The 19,755-nt window shown below is 41.2% G+C and overlaps 2 protein-coding genes across 2 annotated transcripts in view; both read right to left on the bottom strand.

The window, feature by feature from the left end:
- LOC310776396 (sodium- and chloride-dependent GABA transporter 2-like) lies at positions 1–14,734 on the bottom strand (the record flags this gene model as incomplete). The annotated part of the gene is made up of 14 exons (XM_083636589.1): positions 1–69; positions 3,001–3,171; positions 3,413–3,513; positions 3,626–3,728; positions 7,362–7,499; positions 7,592–7,704; positions 8,618–8,742; positions 8,906–9,009; positions 9,156–9,311; positions 9,926–10,058; positions 10,182–10,269; positions 12,034–12,174; positions 14,343–14,477; positions 14,572–14,734. The coding sequence occupies 14 exons, from the start codon at positions 14,732–14,734 to the stop codon at positions 1–3; spliced, it is 1,740 nt and encodes a 579-aa protein (XP_083492715.1).
- A 2,649-nt stretch (positions 14,735–17,383) lies between these two features.
- The window catches only part of brcc3 (BRCA1/BRCA2-containing complex, subunit 3), an 8,540-nt gene continuing 6,168 nt past the window's right edge, over positions 17,384–19,755 (bottom strand). Inside the window, exon 3 of the mRNA XM_083637287.1 lies at positions 17,384–19,755. This exon is cut by the window's right edge and continues 641 nt beyond it. The gene's annotated coding sequence lies outside the window, so the exon portion shown is untranslated.

Below are 19,755 nucleotides of genomic sequence, written 5' to 3'. Positions count from 1 at the left end.
TTACAGGCGACCCTCAAAGCCGACCAGAACACAGAGCAGGGTGGGTGGAGGGGGTCCAGAGGAGGAAGACTGGGGCAAGACCGAGCCAGAGACCAAACAGGGGGACACAGGTGGAAGGGATGGGGGCAGGGCAGAGGTCAAACAGGAGACCTGTGAAGCTTATCATGTAGCAAGGATACACACACAACCGCCTCAGAAATCATTCACTTAAGTGCCCTATTTTGGGATAATAAAAAAAAGTCACCTAAAGGTAACTAGTTTGCATCCCTGCGGTAAAAACTAAGCTGGTAACAGAACGAGATGAATGTGTTCTCTCAGCCACACATTAACCACTGGACCAACTAGAGGGTTTATTGTATTTGAGATTGAGAACCAGAGGGACGTAAGTGACATTTGACCAACTTTAGAGAGAGAGAAAAACGTACTCTGTCCTGACTTTGTTTACGACATTTTCACATTCATTGATTTTTTTTAATGTGGGGGAAAGTCATCAGGGCCAAAATAGTCTGTGAGCCTGTAGGGTTGGTCGTTACCATCTGAGGGGATCATAGTGATTTTTAGCAATGTATACATCTCCATAATAACCCTATCGGTGTTAGTGCCTTGCTCAAGGGAATGTAACCCCTAACCCTGACTGTGTTATTTCCTGCCGTCTAAACTTTAGACTTTAAAGATTATGTATTATGTATTTATATATTATTCAGTTCACATGTAACATTTTACACGTTGTGGGAATGGACGCAATTTACACTCTTGAAGATAATAATGTGTACTGTTTCCTCTCATATGCCGAATCTTTGTACCCACTGTATGTCGACTTTCATGGTATTATTGTTTTATTTGCACCAAGCCTCAAATTTGTGGTGTTCTGTTAACTGGCCATCTGTTTTACTCATTAGATGGACCACAGTTTATACTGTAAGTTGTTTGAGAGAGAGAGAGAAAAAAGAGCATGTTTGATGATATCAAGTAGGTGTATGCAGATGAAGTGGTTACTGTGCATGTGGTATTTGTATGAGCTTTTTTCTCTTTTTTACTTTTTTGCTTTACATTTGATAGCCAACAAGGCACATGTTTCCGAACAATAAAATTATTTATACAATGTTCATGCATGTCACTTTCATTTATTTTATGGTCAGGGTTCCTACGCAAGTATGAAAAAGTATGGACTTTGATTTTAGTATTTTCCAGGTCTGGAAAAGTATTGAAAAAGGAAAAGAGTATGGAAAAATATTTGTTTACGGACTATAGACTATTGTGACTATCTGACTATATATAATACAATTCTGAATTTAGACTAAATAAATTAATACAAGCAAGTGCTTTTTTTATTTTATTTTATTACTTATGATTTTATTGATTTTTCAATAAACATATAAAGCAAACAAAAAACATAGATAACATAAAAACAGATGGTATTTTCGTACAAACATATCAGCATTATCATGCCATCAGAATGTAACATACAGTACATGTTAACAGATGGATTTTAAAACCATTTAAATTAGTTACATAATAAACATCTAGCTGTATTCCCAACCTAGGTCTCACTCCCGAGCAGTCAAAATACGATTTGTCACGCCCCCTCTGGGTCATTATTGCCGACGCAAAAGGTAATTATGCTGAAGGACTGTCTGGAGGTTGCCTCGCTGTGACCCCCCGTGGTCTTGACATAACAGTCTGAGGTTTAAGTAGGTCAAAGTTGCACTAGGGAGAAGGGGAGTGGCGGACCCATTCAACACCTGGTTTGAATCCTGACCCAAACCATAACCTAACCCCAACCAAGTTGCTTTGTTGCCTAAACCTAACCGTTCTTTTACCTAAACCTAGGGCTGGGCAATAACTCAATATTATATTGTTTATCATCTTTAAGTGGAATCATATTGTGATGATATGAAGATATTTTTATATCATTGACACAATTCTGATGTCTAAATTGATGATGAAAAGCAAATTGTCCATATCGCCCAGCCCTACATCTCACATGTGGCTTTGACTTACAACTGAACATTTAGGCCACTTGTAGAAAATACAGACATATACAGTAGATATTCATATATGTATATATATACAGTAGGTATTCATATAGGTATATATATACAGTAGGTATTGTGTCACTGTTCAGCCTAAAAATACAGATATGATTATTCTTCCATGATATTATTGTCCATAAGTGGGTTGTAGCTCACCCAGATGAACATATGGATGTGGTGCAGAAGGTTGTTGGTTCAGTCCCTGCATCAGGCTCTGGCTTCAGAAATGTTTACATGATAAGCTGCTGCCTGTAAGATGCCAGCAGTGATGCTTCTTTATCATCAGTAGTTTGAACACTGATAGAAATAAGCTGATGAAGGAGACTGAGTATTGTTCATTCTGCATCAGGGTACACAAACACAGAATCATTTGTATTGCCAATTCAGTTTACACATACAAGTCATTTACTTTGGTATTTTCTGGAGGTTGCAAAGAAAAAAAAATCAAGTCAGAAGGGATAGACTCTCCTAGTCTCTCTGCCACGAAGAAAATTCTGTAGGAAAAGTTGGGGGGAGGGTATGTTGAAATGTCCAGTGTTACCAGTCTCTGTCTGTCGCTGACAAGTGGATTAGCATTGAAACCAAAGACAATGTTAAAAAAAACATCATAATCAGTTAAACAAAAGACTCCAAAGATGTTGTGATGGGCTCAGGTAACTTTTCTATTAACTGGTGATGAAGCAGCTCTGCTCCTCCCACATGCTGCAGCTCCGCCTCTCTGCTCAGTGAGTGGTCAAGGTTGGGCTGACACAAACGATGGAAGCGCTAACAGATGGAGAGAGAAAACATCACTCAACATTCAACAAAACATACAAATATTCCAAGTCCTGTGTATGAACGTTTGGGTGAGTAGATGATGACAGAAATGTCATGTTGGGGTGAACTGTTCCTTTAAAAGTAGATATGTACAGTATGTATGTCTGTCTGACCTCACAAAACTTTCAACACAGTTACACAGTTGTCCCACCTGACTGAGGGTCCCAGTCTCAGTACCCAGCTTCATCACTGCCCACCCTGGTACGAGCAGAATAGAGGAGAGGGAAATTAGCCAGCCCAGCACGTACACCCAGTCTGGGTACACGTACCACCGGTTGAAGGTCAGAGGCTGGTACTCAATTAAGGAACATATGAAAGATCCCTGAGGAAACAGTGAAGAACAGTGCGGGATGTGAGAGAGACTGAAATATGGCTTTGTAAATGGTTGAAAACTGCTAGGAGATCGCTTCACCTTCGGGTGTATATCATGGAAGGACAAATGGCTGTGAAATATCCACAATCTTTCATGGTGTTGTGACAGAAGCACTACCATCATGTATGTGTGGACAGTTCACTACGGTTTATCTCTGTATTGTGATCCTGACAATGAAAGCCCAACTCACCAGCGAGACCAGGGGTGTGAGCCAAAGCCAGCAGAGTTTAAAATATGGGCTGGGACGCACGCCTGTCATGTCCTCTATGATGCCATACAAACGCTCCGCGCCTTGTTAGGAGAGAGAGAGGGGGGGGGGGGGGTTATACGAGGAGATGACATTTTACATATCACTTTTCAAGAGAACGTGTGAATGCCATTTTTAAAAGTGAAGAATACCCACCAAATATCCAGCCCAATGCCAAGGTTTCAAACACGCAGAGAAAGAGGATGCAGGCTCCATTACAGGCATAGTAGTCTAACAGCTGGAACACGTACATTCCTCCCTGGGGGCAAGAGAAGAGAGGTATCATAATATATATATATACAGATATATATATATATATATATATATATATATATATATATATATATATATATATATATATATATATATATATATATATATATATATATTAGGGCTGGGTTAAAAAAAATCGATATATCAATATTGAATCGATATTCGTGAAGGAACAAGTATCGATACATGAATCCCAGTATCGATCTTTTAAAATGCATTTTACATTTTTTTTTTTTTTTTTTATAAACATAGGCTATAATATTATATGCTGTGTGTGGTAGTTAAAACATAGTTTCAAGTTGACGTTTATTTATGTTTATAGTTGAAACAAAAACATAAATACTGTAGGCTACATGTGCATTGTGCATGCACCATGTACAGACCTCAAATCTGTTTGCACTATAATGTTTGTGAACTGGAAATGTTCATGAGCTGTATTTAATTAAAATTTATTTTATTTACAAAGCATTTATACTTTATGAAACACTGTTTACAACATGCTGCTGTTCAATGATTCTGTTGTATAGTGGAAATCTAAATTTGTTTGGCTTCTCACAGAAGACTGTAAAGAAAGAGAAAGAAGACTGTAAAGAAAGATAAGATGTTGAATGACTATGTTGGTCATGTTTAAATAAAAAATAATTACATGATGTAACTGCTTGCTTTATGGTGAATTCTTAATGTAAATATTAATATTTTTTAATAATGCACCAGGTTAGAGGGTTCCTTGTACAATTTACAGCATTAGTTCTTTGAGAATCTCCCCCATTATCAAAGCAAAACTGGTATTGTAACTAAAATATCGATATCGAATCGTATCGTATCGGAAATCGTATCGACTTGGGACCTTGTGTATCGGAATCGTATCGTATCGGGAAGTCAGTGGCGATACCCAGCCCTAATATATATATATATACCGTATATATATATATATATATATATATATATATATATACATACTGTATATGATATCTCTTATTGTGGATGTCAGCCACCGACATTGAGCTTAGCCTTCCAGTATGAAGTTACTTTCACATGAGTTTGGTGCTCAGTCAGCAGCACTGCAGTAGCAGCCTCATTGACTGGATCGTGAGACTCCAATAGAGCTGAACAGTCACGTGACATCTTTTGCCCCGGAAGTGAGTTTCCCCATTCATTTTCTCCATAGACATTTCGAAAAATCCTTATATAACGAGTTATAACGCTGGAACTAAGTCAACCCGTGACCTACTGACTCGTGAGTGACCATAAAACTGTTCAGTTGTAACAAAAATAAAAAATAGCATTGGGGTTGTCGTTTTTTCCGATGTATTTCAGAAAATGTTTTCAGGTGAATGCAATAATAAAGTGTTTCATATTCACTCGTCATCCAGTGTGAGTAAATATCATCTCAATCCTGTGTTTCTATCATAAACTAATTACATGTATTATCTCTGCAGCCTGTGTGTGGAATGTCCTGTAGAAATGTAGCATTGGTAAATCTTTGTGAATGTATTCTTTGGGGGAGACTGTCAGAACTATGGAAGACAAATATCTTAGAAATGGTTGCCGCTACCTTCTTTTCAGCTGTGGCTGACAGACATGATCTCAGTTATACGTATGGAGAGACTCAGGTTCCAGAGGACAAATTCTTTAAGGAAATTCTTTGTTATTTGGGACCCGTTCCTGACCTATTTCGATCAGGCTAAAAGCGGTAATTGAGTTTCTTTTGGATCCTTTGCACAGTATTTTTTTTTTTTTATCGTTTTGTAAGCACATTTTCTATGACTGGTAGCACCATTTTGTAGCATTGTAATGTTAAATGTTTTTTCTTTTTCTTTTTCCTGTTCTTGTTTTATTTTCTTTATGTTCTGAAAAAGTAAAATAAAATATAAAGAAAAAGAAATGGTTGCCGCTTTGTTCGTTGAACCCCCCCATTTGTCATCACGGAGGAGGAGGTGAGAAGGCAATTCCAAAAAATAGATAGAAGGAAAGCTGCTGGGCCCGACAATGTCAGCCCAGCTACTCTGTACCACTGTGCAGAGCAACTCGCCCCCCCATTCACCAGACTATTCAACTCCATGCTACACCACTGTACTGTTCCGGACTGTGCCAAGGTTTCTATCATCATCCCAGTACCCAAATCCAATAAAATCACCTGCCTCAACGACTACCGCCCCATCACACTCACCTCTGTTATCATAAAATCATTCGAACGCATCACCCTCTCCCACCTGAAACAACTCACCTCCCCCCTGCTGGACACTCATCAATTTGCATACCGCCCCAACAGATCAGTTGAAGATGCTGTCAACTTAGCCCTGCACAGTTCACTACAACACCTAGACTCACCCAACACCTACAGCCGCACCCTTTTCATAGATTTCAGTTCCGCTTTCAACACAATAGACCCGGTCAAACTTTTCCAAAAAATGACAGACATGAACATTCCCCTCTCCCTCTGCTATCTGATTAGAAGCTTCCTGTGGCAGAGGCGTCAGAGGGTCAGGATAGGCAGCCTCCTGTCCTCCCCTCTGACCCTCAGTACTGGTGCCCCCCAGGGCTGTGTCTTTTCCCCCTGGCTCTTCTCCATCTACACCAACCTCCTTACATCCCACCACAGCTCAGTTTCATTTTTCAAATATGCAGACGACACCACCATAACTGGACTCATCACCAACAATAATGAAGATCACTACCGGAACCAAGTGGCCCAAGCGGTCACTTGGTGCCAGGACAACAACCTACAACTCAACACCTCCAAAACCAAAGAACTCATCACAGACTTCAGACGGAATCTACCCCCCAAGACACCCCTCCACATCTCCGGCCAACCCATAACCACCACAGACACATACAAATTCCTGGGCACCCACATCAGCAACACACTCAAATGGGACAATAACACCGGTCACATAATCAAAAAGGCCAATCAAAGACTTTTTCACCTCCGGCAGCTCAAAAAATTCAAGGTAAAATCCAATCTACTCCTCCAGTTTTATACAGCCATACTAGAAAGCATCCTCACCTCATCCATAACCATCTGGTACGGCAACCTGGACAGTAACTCACGAAACAAACTCCAACGAATAATAAAAAAAGCTTCAAAAATTATAGGTACCCCACTCCCATCACTAGACACTCTCTATCATAAACGGACAATCACACGAGCACAAAAAATAGTTTCTGACCCATCTCACCCAGCCAATCACCTGTTCCAACTGTTGCCCTCTGGACGGCGCTTCAGATCACTCCCCACCAAAACAACACGTTTCAAAAACAGTTTTTTCCCCACTGCCATCAGGTTTCTAAACTCCACTCACCCCTGACTCACTCACTCACTCACTCACTGCATACCTCTCTGCATACCTCTCCAGCAATGTATATGTTGAATGTTCTGTATTTATGTTGTCATATGTCTGTCTATGTACTGTAATGTCTCATGCTGACACTATATTCATGTGCTAACAATTGCTGTACCGAAAGCAAATTCTGCCGACTTGTGCAGTCCTTAATAAATGAATCTGAATCTGAATCTGAACTATACCTGTCTGTCTGAGTCTCATCAACTTCTCTTTCATTGGGACAAACTATGACACATCAAGGTACAACAATGACAAGAATAACACCAAATCCTGACCTGTGTGATCATGGGAAGTTGAAAGAGGAAGCAGGTGAGGCAGAAGAGGAGGAGAAAACGTTCTCGTCGTCCTGCCCTGCGCATCACTGAGGGGAACATGTCTGTGAGGGATGTCATCACCACCTCCATGCCAACAAACTGTACAGAAAACCGACAAGAAGAGAAGAATAACGGCATTTCCTAATGAAACGTGGTCTTTCAGAAAGCATCGGTGCGTGTGGGCATCTTACTTGCGTATCCAGACCCAAGAGGATGATCATGATGAAGAAACAGATGGCCCACAGCTGAGGCAGGGGCATCATGGCTATAGCCTGTGGGTATGCAATGAACGCCAGGCCTGGACCTAGAAAACAAAACAGTGAGTTGGATGCTAGGCTGGTTGCCCTCTTCCCTTCAGCCTTTACCATTGCCATTTAACAAATTAAGCAACAATAACTTGGTACCGCAAAGGTCAAATGTGACATCCGGGCAGTTTGATGTCGTGTAATAGTGGCTAAATCCAGACACTTGATGCAGTTTTAGCGCAACACTTTCAAAGCTCCCTGCCACAAAGCAAGTCACATGACATGCATATTCTTGAGGCTAATTATCAAATATAATAGAATTGATTATAATAATATATATATATAATATAATATATAATATAGAAAGAGAAAGTTGGGAAGCAGACTGGCTGTCTGTTGCACTCCGCAGTGAGCAATGCATTGTGTGTGTGTGTGTGTGTGTGTGTGTGTGTGTGTGTGTGTGTGTGTGTGTGTGTGTGTGTGTTGTTCCATAGTTTGGAAGTGAGCATCCAGCATTGGCTGCTGCTATATTAGCCTACAAAGATTTGTGCACTGTATTTGAAAAGTATCACCCTGATAGGGTGATTACACTGCATCTGTGTCAGCGTATTCCTGTGACTGCTCATAGCAGAAATGAATTCAAAATCACTGATTTTGAATTCATTTCTGCTATGAGCAGTCACAGGAATACACTTTTGCAACATACTTTTTTGCAATGTACTTTGTCACACTGACAGTGTGTGTCTATGGATCGTAATGTCGGTCGGTCTGTCACTCTGTTCACCACTTTTGTTCATGTGGGTCAAAGTGTGACCAGAGTTCAGATTTCCGCAAGGCCGCTTCCATTGTGGGGTTGTTATTTAGGGCTCTTTTTCTTGCTGATATATGATGCTTGCACAGCGGAAGACTGTATGACTTCAAGCTAGGTGGCATCATCCCAAACACCTTTATGTACGTGATTGCTTGTGTTACCTGACTCTGCCACTTCCTCTATGGGAACTCCCTGCTGATGCGCCATGAATCCCAGCACTGAGAAGACAGCAAACCCAGCTACCACACTGGTGCCACTGTTCAGCAAACACAGCCACAGACAGTCTCTGCAAAACATTAAAAAAAACATACTCTATGCATACAACTGACAATTATTTATTTTATTTTATTTACAAAGGAAAGGCTCAGCTACAGCACAGTGCCCCCTTTAGAGCTGGTGGGCCTTGCTCAAGGACACAACTGACAAGACATACTTGGACAGAGACTTACTTATAGCAGTTGTTCTTGTAGGGGTTGTAGCTTCCCAGCACCACCAAGGTGCCCACACCCAAACTGTAGGAGAAGAAGATCTGAGCACCAGCCTCCATCCACACCTGTTCCAGCAGAGCAACAATGATGAATTGCACAAGTAAAGCTGTAATATTATCATATTATATTATATTATGTCATGTTATATTATATTATATTATATTATATTATATTATATTATATTATATTATATTATATACTAATATATTACACTGTAATAACCTACTCCTACCTGTGGGTCTGTGAGACGTGAGGGTTCAGGCAGAAGGTAGAACAGGACTCCTGTGACAGCCCCGGGCAGAGTGAGGCCACGGATCAGAAGGATCAATAACATTACGTAGGGAAAGGTGGCAGTGATATACACCACCTGGAAAAACACGTTAATTTTTAATAATTTTTTTATTTACAAATATAGTATATCACTTACATGCACTACTTTTACTCCCACCCAAAAATGCAATTGACACAATAAAATGTCAGCATTGTATGTTTGTATATCACGTACAATCTCAACGCAAATTTGAAACACAATATGTGCCTTTTACATTTCTAAAAGGTGGCGTTTTACGTTTCTGCAAACCTACAATTTCAATGTACACAATCTCAATGTAAATTTGAAACAAAGCGCCGGTTAATTTGAAAACCTCGCTGCCTTTCCAAAGTTAACTGCAAATAAAACAACTCTTAACAACTTTGGTTATGTTTAGGTAAGTAAAACAAAGTTAGGATTATGGTTTGGGGTTAGGGGATCGAACACGGCCCTCTGATGTGAAAGGCAAGTGTTTACAGCCTCCATCCTCTCTGATCAAAACACCCTTACTGGCCACCACGCTATTTCAATAGCAGCATAACGTTAATATTCACAAATCTAGAAACATGCATGCAATGTATTTTTGTTTCAGAAATGTTGATATTCTGTATTCGTGGGTTGCATAAAAATACAATGCCGACAGAGTGAAAAATGTGCCTGTAGTAATATACCTTGCCTGTAGACTTCACCCCTTTCCAGATGCAAAAGTAACAGATGACCCACATAGCCACGAGGCACAGAAGCACCTCCCACCTGATGCTGCCCAGCTCCTCAATCCCTCCTGAGATAGAAAGCACTCGTCGTCTACATGGTGAAGAACAGATGGGTATAAAAGGTTAAAGTAAGACACCCCCCACCCCCCACACAACATGAAATAGTACATTTGGCCATGAAAAGGACCTGAACCAAGAGGCTGTATGGACATACTCCCAGAATTCGGTTGCAGCAGAGGTTGTGTTCGTCTGGTTGGTCCATTTGAAGGTGCCATTTAATGCTGAAAAGTCGACACAATCGTCTGATAGGGTAGAAAGAAAAAAAAACAATACGTTTCCATAATCGTTTGAAAAAATATATTGCCATACTGGGGACACTGAAATGCACCAGACAAGTTTTCAAATATCCATTCTAAATGTACTTGGTTTCATGCAGAGGAAATGTCTCTTCTAATGCTTTAAAGCTAGATGGCAGAAAAAGTTGTGGTGGAACCGTAAAAGAATGCAGAGAATTATTATTCATATTCATATTCACATATTTTCTCTGTGATATGTGCATACCAAATGTTTGACGGGGAAGGGGGGGGGGGGTTCTCTTACTTTTTTCAGTAGGCTAGGCTATATAGGCTATTCCAGGCAGTTATGTTCATGCTGGCATTCTGGGTAATATGGGCATGGGGTCATGAAGCCAGCTGTGTTTGTGGCATGTTGGATAATTTATAGGGAAATGTAAAACACTTTGAGGGGGTAGAATCTCATAGTTACAGGCTATTGATGCTGTAAAAATGGCAAATGTCATGTCAAGTTAAAGGGAGGTGAAGGGGTGGGGGGGAAATCGATAAAGCATAGTATCGTGATATTTTGTGGGCAATATATCGTATCGTATTGAATGCCAAGTATCGTGATATTTTATTATACAAAAACATTTACGTCAGGTTTTTATGACAGTGTTGGTCAGTCTGTCTGCTTGACAATCCCATTTTGCTCCAATAAAAATGATTGAAGTGAGATGAACAGACTGGAAACTTTATCTCATCATTTGCAGTTGAAAAAAGCGAATAAATCACAATATATCGCAATACTCAATATATCGCAATACTAGCATATCGCAATGTCGGATCGTGACTTAAGTATCGTGATAATATCGTATCATGGGGCATCAGTGATTCCCACCCGTAGGTGAAACCCTAAACTGATTGTTTCCCCCCAGCTGTTAATCAAGGCTCCTGGTAATTCTATGACACACATCCAGCTATGATGTTATCTTCCTGGATTTTATGTGCATTTTATGTTTTAATTTCAGATTTCATTTTATTTACGCTATACTTCCTATTCTCTACACTCAAACAAAACATAGTATTCATCTCCCAAACAGTTGCCATTACATAAATTACAAAAGCTTGTGTTCCTCTGCAGACCTTTAGATCAGTGATTCCCAACCAGGGGTACGTGTACCCCTAGGGGTACTTCAGCAGCTTGCAGGGGGTACTTGGAAAGATTGGGGATTACGATGTATTTCCAAAATGATAAAAACTGATTACTTTTTCCAATTGAAAACTGTCAGAATTGTATTAAAGATGAGTCATTAAAATTATTTTAATAATGAGATGTGTTAGAGGTCATCTAAAAGTTTAATATAAGTTTAATATAACAAATTTAGGAGAATTATCGACATGAGGGGTACTATTGGCATGGTAAAACAGCTCAACGGGTACATAACACAAACAAGGTTGGGAACCACTGCTTTAGATCTTCCTATTATTTAGGAATTCTATTATTCGAGACTCGAAGATTACAAATAGCCTGGCTGTACCTCCTGTTTTCACAAAGTCAATAATTTTCAAACTGACACCAACTAACAGTGGAAAAACATTCTGGAAATGATTACGTGTTTTTAGTGGCTATTCCACATTTATCTGTCGTCAACTCTGTAAAGCCAATTAGGTAAATACTGTTTGGATTATGATTTCCACGATATTTTAATAAGGGATGGTTATACTGTTTCGATTCCGTTTTCCACTTGAATAAGATACAATAAGAATAAGAAGACCAACACTTGACCTCACCTGTGTTCCAGAGGTTGTTGCAGCTGGCCCAGGGGAGCTGGGCGCTGAAGGAGAACACCAGGTAGAACAAGGCCCAGGCCAGAATAATAATGTAACACATGCAGCTGTACAGGAGAATCAGCTGCCCACCATAGCCTATACCTGCAGGGCAAGACTTGGTACAGATTATACAGAAACTCAGAGTATAGCCAGCATCTTATCTTCAGTCTTCAAACAACACCAATTTTGGACCCATAGTGTGTGCTTTATTTAATTTACGATGTAAAGGAATAGCCTCCTTCCCTACTCGGAAATACCTTCTTTGAAGGGGTGTGCATAAGACTGACATGACACTGTCATAACTGTCATTGTATGTAAACTTTGTAAAATGTACTACCAATTCAACTTGTGTTGCCATTAGTACATTATTACTCTTAACCAAATAAAACCGTTTACTACTACTACTACTATAACCATGACATGACACCTGTCATGAACATGGAGGCTTTATGAATGTTTATGCCTGTTGTCATTAAGAGAGATGATGAGATTAACTTTATTGTCACTTCATGGTACAAGTATCACGAGCGAAATTCTGCTTGGTTCGCTCTCAGAGTCGGAGAGCAAAACCGGGTCGCCATTGAACAGCGCCAGCAATTTGGATTGGACAAAGCATATAAATAACTCAGAATTCACATTATTACTAGTTAGAAAAAGTAATAAAGGCACACTTCAATATTATACAATACAGATACATTTGTTGTAAATGTACAGGGTTACCAGCAAAGACAACCCACACCACGACACCAGGGAGGCTGCCATTACAGCGCTGGTTTGGTTCATCGTGGGAGGGAAGGGGGGGTAGGGGGGGGGGGGGTGGGGGGTGTTGCGAAGCGGGGGGAAGTTGCTGGAGGCGGGGGGTGGGGTTTAGGGGAGGGGGGGGGTTTGGGGGAGTGCGTGCGTGACCGTGTGTAGGCCTGTGAGTCCTAGAGTCCATGGGTGTTTGTGTGTGTGTGTACGGTAGTCTGAGCCTCCTTCGGCTGAACACAGCGTTGCTGCAGAGATGGCCTCGTCAATTCAGACCAGAGTTCAGGCGTCAGATGTTGGGGCGGGGGGGTGACGTTGGAGACGCAGATTGCACTCAGGGCTTCAGGAGAGTTTAGCTGCTAGTGTCCTTGACAGCTTAGCAGGTGGCCAGATTAAATCAGTTTGTTTTGGTTTTCCCCGGTGGGTGTAGGATCAACAACATTCCTCACACGAGTCAGTCCTGATCCTCGGTTTTAAAACACTTCGGCGCAGCGGCAGTGATATCTCAAGTGTCATTTGGTAAATTATGTCATTGTTAATGCAACATTTACATTGCTTGAGATGTGTTCGTTACTGTCAATGGTTCGTTATGACAACTTGACATTAACCAAGACAACATAAACATGACATAGCAGGCATTACGTTGTCATTAAGTTTAATTAGACTGTCAAATGAGTTTATAACGGTGTCATGACAAGTGTTTTCCTTGACCTCAACTACAGTGGCACAATGTTAACCTTTTATTAAGATGTCATTAAGTGTAATTACACTTAGTCTTGGTTAATGTCAAGTTGTCATAACAAAGATATTGACAGGTTACAGTATGTTGTCTTGGATGATGTCAAGTTGTCATACTGTAATGAAGACATTTTAAACAATGTCAACGTTGGATTAACAATGACATAATTTACCGAATGACACATAATGACAACAGTTATAGATATTCATAACGCCTCCTTCAAATTCATGACAGTGCCACGTCAGTCTTATGCGCTTATGTATCACTCTGGTGAGTATGCTTCTGCTCAGGAAACCTTCCTCTCAGTAATGTGATGTGTTCATGTTAAGGTTAAACCATAACTCACAAAGACAAGTTAGATGTATTTACCCTAGATTTGAAAGCTTCTGAAACACAAATGAAAATATTCTGCCTGCACATGATGTGCTGTTTAAATATTGTTTTTTTTTTTTTTACATCGGAATCTCTTCCATGGGTCACAGAGGCCATAGCTACTACTTAGTCAATATTTGACTTCATTTGACGTCATTCCAGTTCCATTATTGCATTTACCCACTCATCAGTATGGCTACCACAGTGACATAATATAATTCAATCATGACTATTGAGACATTGGCCAACAACTAAATGCTACCAGCTACTCCTGCATGTCATGATTTGAAGATAAAACAGCGACGTTGGTGAATCTTGGATTTACCAGATGAAGTTACTGCCCTGTTGGCTACTTTCCCCCCAGTCAGCGGAACGCAACTTTGAAAAATATTACAGTGAAGTCGTGAGGTACCTTCTGCCAGTGGGCACAGCTTCCTCCAGCAGGTGATGCCGCCCTCCTGGGTGCACTGGCCTACGGCCGTCTCTAACAGGAACAGTGGAACACCGCACGTCACCACAAATACCAGGTACGGCACCAGGAATGCACCTAAATGTACAAAATCCACAAGAATTTGCATCACTACAAAGAGACAAAACATGCTTTATATGTTTTGGTAATAATGGCTGACCGGCAGACATACCTCCTCCGTTCTTGTAGCAGAGGTAAGGAAACCTCCACACATTGCCCAGGCCGACAACATTGCCTGCTACAGCCAGGAGAAACTCCACCTTACTGCCCCACTGTCCTCTCTCCTCCACCGTCTCTGCTGACCTGTCCTTCACTGAACATAGCTTCTTCAACATACCCAAAAGTGGTGTTCCTTTCCTCTTTCACTTCCCGTATGCAGGTTGTCCCAAAAGCTGTGTTCCTTTCCTCTTTCACTCCCCGTATGCAGGTTGTCCCAAAAGCTGTGTTCCTTTCCTCTTTCACTCCCTGTATGCAGGTTCTCCAGTCTGCATGCTGGTGTCTCTCTACCTGGCTTAATTTTGAACCAACGATGTACTTATTGTATGAAAGTGTGTCGGTCAGGGGTGTGGTAAAGGGAGGGAAGACTAGGAGGCTAGTGGAGTGATAGGCAGGAAGCAAGAGCAGACCATGACATGACACCCCCCCCCACCCCTTCCCCCAAACACACACACACACACACACAGGTGAAGATTACAGGCGACCCTCAAAGCCGACCAGAACACAGAGCAGGGTGGGTGGAGGGGGTCCAGAGGAGGAAGACTGGGGCAAGACCGAGCCAGAGACCAAACAGGGGGACACAGGTGGAAGGGATGGGGGCAGGGCAGAGGTCAAACAGGAGACCTGTGAAGCTTATCATGTAGCAAGGATACACACACAACCGCCTCAGAAATCATTCACTTAAGTGCCCTATTTTGGGATAATAAAAAAAAGTCACCTAAAGGTAACTAGTTTGCATCCCTGCGGTAAAAACTAAGCTGGTAACAGAACGAGATGAATGTGTTCTCTCAGCCACACATTAACCACTGGACCAACTAGAGGGTTTATTGTATTTGAGATTGAGAACCAGAGGGACGTAAGTGACATTTGACCAACTTTAGAGAGAGAGAAAAACGTACTCTGTCCTGACTTTGTTTACGACATTTTCACATTCATTGATTTTTTTTAATGTGGGGGAAAGTCATCAGGGCCAAAATAGTCTGTGAGCCTGTAGGGTTGGTCGTTACCATCTGAGGGGATCATAGTGATTTTTAGCAATGTATACATCTCCATAATAACCCTATCGGTGTTAGTGCCTTGCTCAAGGGAATGTAACCCCTAACCCTGACTGTGTTATTTCCTGCCGTCTAAACTTTAGACTTTAAAGATTATGTATTTGGGGTCCATGACATAAAAAGTGTTGGAAGCCCTGTTCTTGTCTTGCCCCTATAGCTAAACGACACTACATCACACTAGAGATGAATATAGGGTTGCCACTCTTTTGTAATGATTTAGCACTTTTCAAGGACATATTATTTCAAACTTAGGGGCCAATAATTCAGAGACGTTCACATAAGTCTCATAAGTCCTCTAAAAAAATGTATAGTCATGCTTACACATCGGAATCAATCATTAACACTTAAAGGGATACTGCACTTTTTTTTTTTTAGGTCTAGCCCTATTTGCTACTTACCAACGATGATCAAAGTAATCTTGAAATGTCTCAAGTGCTCTCAAGACCTACTGTAGGCGACCAGCAGACACAGCGCAATACAGTAGGCCTACCACTCTCCCCATGGAAACCCTGTGAATATTGTCCTTCACAGCAACAGATATCAGAATATGTGAGATGACATCAGGGGGTTACAAATGCAGAAAAAGTCATATCAGGACAGTACATTTTTAAGCAGTGCAGCAGCTTCTATAAGTGAGATGTGTGTCTGTCTGTCCGTTCGTCCGTCTGTGGCGAAATATGCGATGGTATTTGAGCAGTGCACCGAGATGTGTGCATGAGATTTAGACTAGGCCCCTCCCCCCAGCTGTACAAGGAAGCAAGAGTAGAAACAGAAAGCAGCTCAAAATCGGTGAAACACACACACCGCACGCACGCACACACACACACACAGTGCCAGGGAGAGGTGGGGTGGGGTAGAAGGGTCCGACCTGCACAAACCTGCACCGCTTACTTCAACACCTGTGTCTGTTAACACATTGAGTGCCAGCGACGCCATATGGCGTCATTAGAAATTTACCGTAGGCTGCCAGCGACGCCAAATGGCGTCAATAACTCGAAATTGTTTTTTTGACGGGGGGGTGTCGATCTATGCTTCTTACATCGCCTCTTACAATATGAGAGCTATTGAATGTGTCTAACCTATTTTACAGAACCCTTAGGTGGCGACAGCGCACTCCAGATGAGAGAAAGTGGAGTAAAACACACAGAAGAAGTCGTTGGGGAAAAGGAAATCGCATCGCATCCGTCCGTATGCAGCTGCTTCATTGAAGCTTAACGTTAGCTGTGCCCCTGCAGCAGCCAATCTGCTGTCACAATTGAGCACCTCCGTGTCCGCTGCACAGCCCATTCGCATGATCAGCCGTGGAGTTATTATTATTCTCAACTGGAAGCATGGGAGCTGGTGACAAATACACGCGGTTGTAAAAAAGCTGGATGTAGCGGACTTGTCAGTGCAGAGCAAACGCAGGCAGCAGAAAGCCCCAGAGACACTCCCAGAAGGAGGAGTGTGCAGTTGAGGGGGTGGGGGGGGAAGGGGGGGGGGCACGCAGAGCACGCAGAGCAGCATACAACACCCAGACAGCAGGACAGGATTAGGAAACGCAAGCTAGAATATCTGATGCCCACCAGCAGTAAATCAAGAACAGCAAGAAGCTGCAACCAGCAGCGCACGCAGGGGCCAGCGCTGCTGGTTGCAGCTAAAAAATAGTATTTGGCCAAACAAAATTCCTTTGTTTTCACTCTTTTATTGAAGGAAATTATTTTTGAGGTGTCATTACATCAGAAAATATTAGCAATGAGTCAATGATGTGCTTGAAATGCTTCCTTTCACAAAAGGCTGAATATCTCAGGTTATAGAAAAAAAGTGGCTGTTTTTGGTCAAATCAAGCTATCTTCTCCGGCTCATAACTAAAGAACGGAAAATGGGATCAATAAACTTTTTTTTGCAGGTGATAGAAGAGAGTCTCATCGTTATTTGTGCGTGTTCAGTGTTTACATAGTAATTATTAAAGAAATTATATGACTGTTTTAAAATGCATTGCAGCCTATGTGGCACAGTACAGCACCTTTTGCCCAAGGGCCGTGGCACTCAAAGTGTTAAGGAATAGCTCTCTTTCTGAGATACTATGTAAAGAAAGTAATATTCAAGTACCGGTGGTGCATAAAGAATATGTAGTATACATTTCTGAAACAGTCTCTTACATACAGTACGGTTCTCTGTGGAACCCTGGCTGATTCCACTGATGGAAACAATGGAAGAAAGTCATAGAAAATGAGTGTAACATGACTGTGAGCTCTTTTTATTGTCAATGTTGTTCAATGTTCTGATGAAAACAAATGAAGAGAACCACTGTGGGACCCTCTCCTAATCTTTCCTTCCTGTCCATTTCTCTCTACAAACCAGTAGATCAATCCCTTCAAATATCCTTACATTACAATACAATATCCTTACTTTTGCATTCATTCACACCTTTGCTTATGCAAAATCTCTTTTAATGGAGGGGAGAGACCCATCAAAACCTCCTTAAAGTCGAGGTGAACCGGAGGCGAATGCAATAGCACGAGTGTCGGAGACTGAAAACAAATTGAGAGGCGGACCATATACGTGTCCATGATTTGATTTGACAATTCTGTCGACTGGCTTTGGCATTGGTCAATCATGGCGTGTTCCACCCCCAAATCGAGTGGGATTCAGCGTGTTGTCGTGCTACGCGAGTGGGATCGGCGGAGTACCAGGCAGCCACCTGCTTCGTGTGGAGCGAGCGGACAATCCGATGCATGGGTGCTGCCCGCCCGCCTGGAATCTCTGAGGGTCGACCCCTGACAACCACGCTCTCAAGCGAGCGCCTTTTACGCTATTTCTGTAAATACGATATTCCTGGAATGCGCGTTTTAACGAGCCAGTTACATTTCTTTGCATTCTTAGAGATTATAGTTTTTGTTTTTTGTTCATGTTTCATACAATTGACCATGTTAGTAGTTAGTTTATGGGATAGGAATTCTGCCAGATGACAGGTACTAGGCGCCATTTTCTACTTCATTTGGAAGAGAAAATTATCCTGAAATGAAGATTTGATTGACAGCTGCATGTCATGATATGATTGGTTGAAATGGGGTAGAAATCAATGAAATCTTGAAAAATGAAAAAAGTGTGAAAAACTAAAGAAATTCAGGTACATGATACATACATGATAGGTGCACTGCATACCCAGGTATTTGAACTAAAAGAAAAGAAATGTCATTTTTGGGTTCAGCTCGACTTTAAACATCCCATAATGTTTCACTGCATACTTTTAGTGTCTCCATGAACGTTACTTTTTAAAGATGCTATTTTGAATGGATACATTATGTCATGATATTTTGAATGGATACTATATGTCATGAGAAATTAGACATTTCAGAAATGGTTTACAGGTTGGAATGGAAATAATGGAAATACAGTCTCCCTGAATTTTGTGTAAAGTCATTGGAGTCGTCAAGACAGGAGTCATTGAACCTCCTCTTTCTAGACTAGAGGAAAGGTTCACAATCTCAACCTTAAAATTGACAAATCGATTGGAAAAACTTCCTGGATCATCCAGACTGGTCTTATTGCCACAAGATATTCTGGAATATTTTGAGAGTGGTTTCAACTGCTCAATATGAACTTTGTGATTATAAGCTTCAGATTTCTTGAGATTGAGATGATAATATCTTGTCTTCATGCTGTGGGTGGGTTTCTCCATCACTTTTCCTGCATCTAGATCATCCTTCTCGTTTCTGGTCCATGTTGACCAGCTTCTGCAGTCCTCCTTGCTTTCACAGACCACTGGCTTTATGCAAACTGAAGTTGACAAAGGTTGGCTTTAGCTTAACCCTCGTGCGTGCTAGCTAGCTTAGTTACTGTTAGCGTTAATTACCAAAAAGTCAGTAGGGAGTCAAACATTAAGGGGAGTTTAAGAAATGTTTTGATGGGGTCTCCTCCATTAATAACACAGATATCTAAATATTTATTTAGATTTAAATAGCAAATAAGGAAAACGCCTAGGAACATCATATTTGTAGGATGCTATGCATAATGTGGATTTGTAGTTTTTGCGGGCAACTGTTGAGCGAGTCCAGTCCAAGTTGTTTTACTCATACATATTTTATTCTCTAGGATCATAC

Source organism: Poromitra crassiceps (assembly GCF_964638095.1).
Source record: "Poromitra crassiceps genome assembly, chromosome: 5".
Lineage (NCBI taxonomy): Eukaryota > Metazoa > Chordata > Actinopteri > Beryciformes > Melamphaidae > Poromitra > Poromitra crassiceps.
This window is presented reverse-complemented; position numbering and strand designations above follow the sequence as displayed.